The sequence below is a fragment of the Dermacentor variabilis genome, chromosome 7 (assembly GCF_050947875.1).
Source record: "Dermacentor variabilis isolate Ectoservices chromosome 7, ASM5094787v1, whole genome shotgun sequence".
In the NCBI taxonomy this organism is placed as follows: Eukaryota; Metazoa; Arthropoda; class Arachnida; order Ixodida; family Ixodidae; genus Dermacentor; species Dermacentor variabilis.
In genome coordinates, this window is record NC_134574.1 from 142678686 (window position 1) to 142688994 (window position 10309).

Here is a 10309-nt window from a genome sequence, read left to right on the forward strand (position 1 = left end):
CATATGACGCTCGTACCGAAACTGGTTCATGAGAACAAGTATTTCAATAAATTATTGAGCGTGGCCTGACGCTTGGTAGTGTTATTTTCATACGGCTTATAGGTTTCCACTAGTGGTGTTAACATAATTGAACTAACAGTGCGAAAATAAACCTTCAACAGCCTACCTTATTACTGTGCCTGAGAAAGAAGCAAAGTTTTTATACTTTAAACGTGCAAGCTATAATTAAGCATTTGTATCATGTTCGCTTTGCTATTTTCTGGTGCCTTTCTTGGGTATTGCAATAATATCACTTTCAGCTTTAGTCTTTGCTATTTAGCTTTTTTATTTGTTACTACTTTGTCGTGTTGTAGTTGCCAGTAAATCATATAGAAATGTCTGTTTAAGAGAATTTGCAGCTTCGCATTAAAGGCGAAGCATTGATAGCGATAACAAAACATTACGCAACTACACGAAGCAAAGCTTGTAGATTTATCGACCGCACAAATTGCAGCGCACATTCACTTACTAATTAACCTAACAAGCACGGTGTCGCACACGTAGGCAAATAGGGACAGGTGTCACTCGGTGACCGCGTACAATCGCTGTCGTGGTGCTGACGTCACGAAGAGCGTGGGCGCAAGGGAGCGAATGCTTCGTGCTAGCTCTCGCTAGGGATTGCGCGACCTTCAGTATTAGGCTCGCGGCAACACGGCGCACGCGAAACGGCCAGCCATCTCGGCTCGCTCAGCTCTTGCACCCTTCGCAGATTACCTCCGAGATAGAAGTGCGCGCGAGCTGCGCATGCGCCCAGCTTCGCCGACAGACGGCGCACTTTAAACGGCCAGCCATCTCGGCTCGCTCAGCTTTTGCACCCTTCGCAGATTACCTCCGAGATAGAATAGCGCGCGAGCTGCGCATGCGCTCAGCCGCGCCGACAGACGGCGTGCGCGAAACGGCCAGCCATCTCGGCTCGCTCAGCTTTTGCACCCTTCGCAGATTACCTCCGAGATAGAATTGCGCGCGAGCTGCGCATGCGCTCAGCTTCGCCGACAGCCAGCGCCGCCACGGCCGGGCCAAAGGAGGAGACTCACACGGGCGCTCTCCTAGCGTGCGCTCGATCCCGTCACCTGCAACATTGGGCGCGCGGGAAGGCGGCGCACGTGTCAGGCCGTCGTCCTTCTCGGTTCACCTGCGCACTCTTCTGGCACCCACAGCATGCGGCGCGCCATAGGACGTTGTCGCATGCGAACTTTATACAGAGCATCACGACGGTGTTGTACATTCTCCTCGAGCGTCCCTGTAATTGGTATAGCAGTAAAATAACGAGCCGGTTGGAAGTCGGCGCCGCACTTCGTTCCTTCCGATTTCTGGTGTCCAGGCTCTACTTTAGAGCTGTTAATTTAATTATTTGGAAGCTTTGTATGGTTTATACAGTCATTTAACGAGAGAAAAAAAGAAAACAGAGAACTAGAAAAATTTAGCATCGTAGCACCTTTACACTGAGCACCTTTACATTTAGCACCTTTACGCTGAGCATCTCTCCTTGTTTTTCCTTCTCTGCAACGCCCAGCGATGGCGGCGACCCGGGCTCGAGTCCGCACAGCGTGACGTCGGGCGCCTCGCTCCAGGAGCAGCTGGCGAGCCTCATCGGCAAGGCCATCGGCGCCATCGAGGGCCACCTGGAGACGCTGCACCTTCAGGAGCACGACCGGCTGCGGAAGAACTGCGAGGAGCAGCTGCAGCGCCTCAGTGAGTGGCGAGGCTTCACTCGTGTGTGTGCGTGCGTGTGCGTGCGTGTGCGTGTGTGTGTGTGTGTGTGTGTGTGTGTGTGTGTGTGTGTGTGTGTGTGTGTGTGTGTGTGTGTGTGTGTGTGTGTGGTGTGTTTGTGGTGTGTTTAATGAGACAAAAATACGTCAACTACTCTGCAGAACATCCGCGTCGTTACCACGATGGAAGCTTGCGTAAATCGGTATGTCATTAAAAACGGTAAGGCAGCGCACCTGATGTAGTTTGTTGGGTTTATATTATTATTATTATTATTATTATTATTATTATTATTATTATTATTATTATTATTATTATTATTATTATTATTATTGAGTTAAAGCATGTACCAGCGACTGAGGTGAAAAGAATCGGCAGTGCTAATGAGCGAAGGGATGAGATGTCTGTGTAGCGATGTAGCATTTCCTAAAATCTAGAATGCGACATCTTCACACTGCTGTAATATCGTTCTGGCATCGCTGTGACGATCAGCTTTGAATGGGCTGCCGTCGCTTTGTGTAACTCGTAGCGTAGGACTTGAGAGAGCATTGGGCTCGTTCTCGCGTCACTGTAGGTGCATCATGCCTTAGCACTCTGCGTTGCCTGGATAAGGCCGCGGTTCACGTTGCTCTCGCTCGCCGGCAATGTTCCCAGCAATTTGTGCCGATGTTCCGGTTCCAGCTGTGTTCACATTATGTGCGGAAGAGCTGCTCATCGCGGAATCATTAAATTTAGCTGTATGCGGCCTCAACACCGCTGCCCAGAACAACCGATTCAGTGTGCACATGTGACACACCAGTCGTAATTATCAGGTTCCAGACGCTTTACGTGTTTGTAGCATGTGCGACGCACTTCTGGTAAGAGGAGTTGGAAGATCGCGAGTCCGTCATATTTTCTTCAAAGCTGTTTTACGAATGTTCATGCACGATGGCATTGAACTTTGCTATGCGCGTTTGATTTGAAGCTTCGACGACAGCGCCTATCGTGCATTTACACTGGCAGCAGCGCAGCATGCATGGAAATCCCTTTTTAAAAATAGTGGTGTGTTGCCGCATATTGCGCTCACTGCACGCCAATGTACTGCAGTGTACGAAACCCTGCTCGGCCCAGGCCTTCTCTGACCTTGCTGTAAGCGCAGCCTTTAACACCAGCTCTTTCGCAACTCCCCTGTGCCTGCATACTGAACAACGAGTGACAGCATCATAGTTTTATAACCAGTGCAGTCGTGTCACTAATATGTTAGTTGCTAACGCATGCCTTTCTTCTTTTTTTTTGCATCCATCCCCTCCTCCTCTACCATTTCTCCCAATCCTTGCATTCGTTTTTTTTTTTCGCAACTCCCTCGCCCTTCGCCGAAACGGCCGTGGTCATCGCGACACAGAGCAAAAACACATGATGGAGCGCTTGGAGTGCGAGCTTCAGCACAGCGAGGAGCTGGAGCGGCTACGGAAGCAGCAGCAGCAACATCATCATCATCAGCAGCAGCAGTCCGGGCCAGCTAGCCAACAGCAGCCATGCGAGGTTCGTAGCCGAGACGCCTTCCCCTGCCGCTTGGTCGCTTTCTTGTGGCGATGGTGGCTTCGGCCGCTGCTCTTCGTCTTCTGGATCGCGCTTGGCTTGGCTTTGCACGCCGCTTCCAGCACGCGCGGATTCTTCTGCGAACCGACCCGACCGCGTGGCGAGTAGCGCCGGCAGACAGACGTGTGCGAGAGCGAAAGCCCTTGTGGACGAAGTAACACAGCTCAGAAAGCTCCCCCAAAGGGACGCTGTTTCGCAGACACTGCTTTTAATTCCGCCATGTTGCCAAGTTCGCCATCGTGTGCGCGTCAATTCTGATTGGCTAGTACGGCAGCCGAGCTTTCTCTTGACTGGATAAAACTTTTTAAAAAATGCCAGATTTTGACAGCACAGTAGGATGCACAGTGTATAATTCCTTGTGGGAATTCATTCACCATTTAAGTCCCCCTCGATAACTTTGCGCTTCCTCAAGAACATCGGCTTTCTTTTTTTTTGTCGTTTTTTACCCTACTACCCGGCATGCCTTTTTGGTAGTTCTAAACGCAGCGATCGACCAATCTTCGGACGCGAATGTGCTCTGTACTGTTTTCCATGTGTCGCATTTCATCTGTAAGCCATCTCACGAGTGTTCCTGAGGCGGCGAGCTCAACGTCGGGAAAACTCGCCGTGCCACCGTAGCAGGTGGATCCGACAGTCGTCATCGTGAACGTTCTCGACACCTCTTCGACTCCCGTTCTCACTCATACATCAATTGTAAAGCACTTTCATCATAGTCAGTCGGCCATAGCCTCAGAATTTTAACACCTCATGGACGCAGTGTTCAATGCTACTCGAAGATGGACGCTCTTTCTCGGCGAGATTGATGGATGGATCATGCATGCACGATGTTCTTGCCCATTTAATTTTTAATACGGAACGTTTTACACTGCCTTCCTTCTTTTTCAGTTATTTTCTGCTTGCAATCTGTTGTTACTGCCAGTGTGCGTGCTGCGATGAAATACTTGTAATCCCGGCTTTTTAAAACATTAGCAAGCATGTACTAGCAGGCCCAACGCGTTTGTCACGCTTAACTGAGTGTTTGAAACTAAATGTAGTTATGTCAAAGCATCGTGCGAAAGTTAAGTGCAGTCTGCCACTTGAGGAAAAGTTTGTGTTGTCCATTTTTATTTGAAACTGCACACTTTGAGACTGTTAAATCCCTATTAATTACTCTTATTCTTTTTAACTGTATTGAAGACTGTGCTGCCATCATATCTGCTCAATTCATATTGTGTGTATATCATCTGCACTCGGAAATATTGACGTAACAGATGTGTTTTACCTTGTATCACTTGATTCTGTTTAATTTGGCATTGTCATTCAGAACTGCACATTTCTGGGTATAAAACAAAAAAAACAAAATATAAATGTGACCCATATAAGCTGTATCCACTGGCTATTTCTAGTGATCGTCTTCAAAATTTCATTTGTGATCTATTCACGGTCGCACTTTTAAATTTGCACTTGTCCAATACGTAGGGACTCCCCCGAACAACTGAATGTTACATGCAGAATTTTACGATTTTATCACAAGCCACTCAAGGCAGCGCTGTGTTTGTTTTCACTGTCAGCAAGAATGTTATTGAGTTTGTTTAATGCGCCAGCTGCTGTTCTCTTGTTTTCTCAACTTTAAGAACGCGAATAAGTTTCAAGCTTGCTTGGCATGTGCGGAAAGATGAGTGCAAGATGTTTAATGCGTGTGGTGTTGTAAGTCTGCACACTAATGAACTTGTGTGATGCGTATGTAGTGTCATTACAAAAAGACGCTGTTGCAAGTCTTTGTACCTGCAAGCTCGAAGTAGGAGAGTGCAGGCTCGGTAACTGTTTCTTTTGCCAGTGTTTGAGAAAATGTGCCGATGCGTAGAGTATGACGACATCATAACCGAGTAGGGTTCACTTCAACGCATCCATTTACACTGGCCAATACAAATGTATTTACTATTTAGTCTTTGAATGACTTATTTGACAAGATCTCTCATTTTGGTTGGCTGAAACGTACAAGTTCGTGAAACATTCTAAGGTGTTCTAAACCAATTGTGGTTTCATTATCACCCTGGGATATCACTGTGACTGTGTGCTTGCAAAGTCAACAGTCTGTTTCAATGTGACGTCATCTACGGGAAATACAACACGTATTGACATTAAGGAAAGAGAATACAAAAAAAAACATGGCTAGTGTTACTTAGCTTCTTGTCACCGCTAATTACCTTTTATCACAGCTCTGTTCAAGCAGTGATGCAAATGTTCACACAATAAAGCTTGCCACTGTGAAGCAACCCAGCACTGTGTTTTGAGCGAGTTTCTATGTGTAAGCATGCCGGTGATCCACTTTAAATCCTGTGTGCAAGTAAACTTTGTGCTATTTTGTTGCTTTTTGTGTGTGTTTTGTGAAACTGGAATTCGTTCTAACCATGTCTTTCTTTGTTTTCTTTCTTTCCCTCCCTATTTTTCCTTCCTCGTCAATCGACAAAATCACTTCTGCCGACTCGACCGTGGATCATCGATTCTTCACTCATCGAACCCTTTGAACGCATCGCGACGCTATCCTTTTTCTGACCTGCTGCATGACCTGCACTATACTCTACGCGGCCTCCGGTCGCGCTACTCTTGCAATCACGACTAAACAACTGCACGCATGCACGCACCAACAACCAAACGAATTTTCCTTCACATTTCTTCTGAACTGATTGTCCCTGCCGTCCGCGAACTGGTGTTCTCGCGTTGTTTCTTTCATCATCTGCCTTTCGTGGTGTCACTTTCTATGAATGTTTTTTTAACTTTCCTTCATTTTATATTGTATCCCAACCTCCCTTGTGCCGTTACCCCTTATGCGGGTGTCTCTTCTGCTGTTTTCTCTGATGTCGTTATCTCTGACGCTGTCAACTTCCTCTTCATTTCTCACTAATGTTCCTGGGAATCTGCTGCGAAACGCGGTTCAAACCACTCGCCCGCTCTCGACTTCCTCCCCGCTCGCGAACCCTCGCCCAACCGACTTCGGAACACGCTTCAAACGTCTCCTTGCTTGCACTCTAACCTTCTTGGGACCCTCGCGAAAAAAAAAAAAAAAACGAAAATCCTCTCAGCAGCAGCAGCAGCAGCAACCGAATGCGGTCGGCCCGAGTAAGATCGACACCCTGCTCCGCGACCTGTACGTCGAGAACGCTCGCCTGCTGCGTGCGCTGCAGCGCGCCGAGGACGGCCGGCGACGAGCCGAGCACAACAGCACCCGGCTGCAGTACAAGTGCCGCGTCCTCAGCAAGCTGCTCACTGACGTCACAAGGGCCGCGGTCGACGGCTCCAGGGTGGCTTGCGCCTGAGCCCCCTCCTCCCACCACTCCGTTCTTTTGGAAGAAGAAAACACTCCCCAACCGATGTGCTCGTTACAGTTCTGATTTCGGGCGAAAAAAAAGGAAGAAGAACAGTACAAACTGCTGTTTGACTTTTTTCGCTTACCCGCCTCGCTGCCAGTGGGGGCCGGCAGCGTTAGCGACGTCGACGTCGGTGCCCATAGGCGTCGTCCGTTGTCAGAAACACCAGTGATTGTCTGCGAGAATCGGTTGTGGCCGACAACGTTGGTGGAGTCGACATTGTGTCATAAAGAAGTGTGCATGTGTTCATGGTGCAGCGGACCTGAACTGTGTGTTCATTTTTTTTTTTTGGTTCTCGTTTCTCTCTCATTCTGTCGCAGTAAAGAACTTTCGTGCCGAGACCACTGATGGTCGGAAACCTTTCGGGAGTCTGTGAGCTACTGCTACATATAGTGTATTTCCCTTTTTGAAGAGCCTCGTGTGTTTTTTTTATTTGTTCAACAGAATCGCGTATACCTAGGTGTCAGCTGTACCTACGTTGGTGGCTTATCGGTAAAATGATATCTGTGCGTGGCTTTGTGTTGCAGCTTGTGCAATCCACTTAGCACTTTACGGAGTGATCCCACTCCCAGAGTGAGACGAGGGAGCCTTGACCGTTCGTTCTTAGAACCGATCTCTCGAGTAGCTATTAACCTTGGTTGTTAAGGTGTCTCACACAGGTGTCTCAAAGCACAGACACTGCTCGCTGCGTTCTCACAAAAAACAGAGGCAGAAGAAGAATTGTACCACTCTTTTAAACTGTGTTTGTTTTTTTTACATCAAACCTAATTGCATCTCGACTCGTGGTCTTGAATTACAATGGTCTGCCACAAAGAGGATTGTTCACAGTGTCCGTTGGTATGTTGTCGTTTAGTCGCATGTGTCCTCACCCAGTAAATCTTGTTAAAAGTAAATTTCGAAGGCATTGTGCCCATATATCTCGGCACACAACTAGAGGATGGATGTGCCATTGACGTCATGTCCTCTACATTCAACATCTGCTCGGAAAACTGTGCAACAGACGGTGCAGATGCTCGGACGTTTCTCGACAAAACCTCTCCGCCAACTCCGAAAAATAATTTTGCGTTTTATTATAAAAATAGTTCTTTCATCGGTTCTAGGAAGTGTGTACACTATTGAAACTCATTGATGCGCGTACTTGTTTAACAAGAATAGCGCCGGATTCATTGGCGATTGCTCTGATCTTACTGAGAGTGAGGTGTTGTTGGAACCCTTGTTACAAGATGTTGAATTGTCTGCTCCACTTAGGCCCAAGGCCCAAACTGTCGGTTCGTCTGAGATCAGGTCTCGTCGATCACCAAGTGTCGTTTCACATGTGCGAATGTTATGTAGACAATTTCATCTAAGTACCAGCTCCGATCTCGCTCACCCGTGTGTGATTGCCGTAAGCCCTTTGTATCAATTTCTGCTGTACAAACCACGATAACGCCTTGAGCTTTCCCATTTCCAGTGTTAGCTATTCGCGCACATTGTTTCCTCTTGACAAAACAGTGCCTCTTAGTCACCATTTCTTTTTCTTTCTTTTTTTTTTGTTCCTATTCTGTATTCTCTTGAGTGCTTCGTTCGAAAGCTGTGCGTTTGCCTTCGGGCTGCTATTCGGCGTTCTTTTGAGATGTCTTTTAGCAGAGGCAACAGCTTGACTTGACGCCGACTTACATCGCAAGGACAGGGCGTCGTAGTCCACGCTGGGACGGATGTGTCTCCCACACTGGCCATTCAGGTGCACATGGGCGTCGTTTACACTTTGTGCGAGAGCTTACAATGGTGCAATATGCCTTTATACTAATGTATCGATGTTAAACTTGACGTACCGGTGCTATCGATAACATCTCAAGAGAAGTGACGAAGAAGTGCCGAAACGGGGATATTCGTGGCTGTCTTGCAATTCAACATTGTGAGAAACCGTTTCAGTGTTACCAGCCTGTTGTACAAGCTTCGCGTTTTAGTAGTCTGGGCTCAAGCGGGAAATATATCAGTGTGATGTCCGTTATATGGGAGCTGTTCATCATATCGTATCTGCAGTTTTGGTGTAGCAGTTTCGTTATTCTTTTACTGCGCACAGCGGGGCGAGCTAAGCGGAACGGACGCTTCGTGCAATATGCGTGTGTGCGGAAGTTTATCTGCATTGCACTTGGGATCATGGTCAAGTAAGGTCAGTGCGCCATTGTTCAACGTTTCTAGGTTTGTTTTTTTTTATCCCAGACTTTTCCAACGATTTAACGGCAGCTTCTATACACCTGGAACGTTCTAATCTCTAATGCAAATGCGCGCACGAGATTTGTGGTGTACACGCTCTTTCCGCAATCGTGAGCACTGCCTAATCCACCCTCTTTACGGAGCCCAAGTAACCTCGCTGAATGCCTCATCTCTGCTTTCGTTGTTCTGCCTTAATATAAGTTGTTGTTCATGAACTTGGCGTATTGGTGAGGTAATAAGCATCTTATCAAGTTGCTTACTGCTTATGTCTCCTTTCTTTTTTGGACCTAATTGCCAGACATTTTACGGTAGCTATTGTATCTCATCGAATGCGGCCGCATCATTGCCAATCATGATTCTTTTCTATCCTCTCTCTCTCTCTCTCTTTCTCAAATTTTTGTCATTGTGCCAGGGTTTCTAGAGCATCCGTCGCTTTAACGGAATCCATTTTTCTTTCTTTTTTCCTTACCAAGGCATTGACCAACGGTCACTTAGTCAGACCTTTAAATCGCGTTCATGTCTATAAAATTCACAAAAATTTTAACGTGTGGTGTTAAAACTAAAACTGAACGGTTCGGTTGCTCGTGTTTAAGCGTGTGGCACCGGCTACGCCGTCCTGTATTGAACTTTGGTCACGTGGTGCGCAGTTAAGCTGCTCTTCTCAGAACTGCCTCTTGCTGGAGAAGTTGAGCATGTGTTTTGCTCTACGTTTGCATGTTGTTCAGCGTCCAAATTAGCTTCAATCGAATGCAACGTGCCGTTTTGTGAGTAGTTCGATAGGATTTGAATCGTAACAAACGCTTTTCACGCACGCTGCTCTGTGCTAACTGTCTGATACAACTACAAGAGGTGCGGTGGCGCTCCTGGGGAGCTACGGCGATCGATAAGTGCTCTATTTTTTTTAAGCAGCGCATTTTGATTCAGGTCGTTCACCTTTATTTTTTCGCTGCATTTGATATTTATTTTTCACAATTTTGAAAGTTAGCATTAGGGTTTTAAGATGTTCATAACGATGGCATGACTGACTCTATTGAAACATTGTGGCTCACGACGCGTCGTTGAAGGAGATTGTTTGATGATCGCGAACCTTCCTCCCAAATGTTTCGTTGAAATTGTATAGCGCTTGTAAAGGCGCCAATAAAACTTTGTTGAATCGTGAACGCTTTCTGTTCTTTTTGTTGGTGCCAGTATATGCCAGGTAAGCCACGAAGTGCCACCAACGTGCCACTTACCTTATTTATTAATTTTTAGAGATCACTTGGAACATTGGGAATTTTCGTTTTTTTTTTTTGGGGGGGGGGGGAGGGGGGTCACTCAAAAAATAAGGGCACTATTTGCACGACAAACGTTATGGAGGGGGGGGGGGGTGAGGGTGTAGCGTCGCGAAAATGTGGAGTGTATTATGAGCGGCAGACTAGTGGAGGGCTTCGGGTTAACTTTGA

The 10309-nt window shown here is 47.0% G+C and overlaps 1 protein-coding gene across 1 annotated transcript in view; it reads left to right on the forward strand.

Moving 5' to 3' along the window:
- Positions 1–10027, forward strand: part of LOC142588871 (uncharacterized) — a 517173-nt gene extending 507146 nt beyond the window's left edge. Inside the window, exons 21-23 of the mRNA XM_075700690.1 lie at positions 1553–1731; positions 3128–3267; positions 6387–10027. Coding sequence (XP_075556805.1) covers positions 1553–1731; positions 3128–3267; positions 6387–6620 — 553 coding nt within the window. The 3' untranslated portion in view covers positions 6621–10027. The remainder of the gene's footprint in view (positions 1–1552; positions 1732–3127; positions 3268–6386) is intronic.
- The last annotated feature ends 282 nt before the right edge of the window (positions 10028–10309 follow it).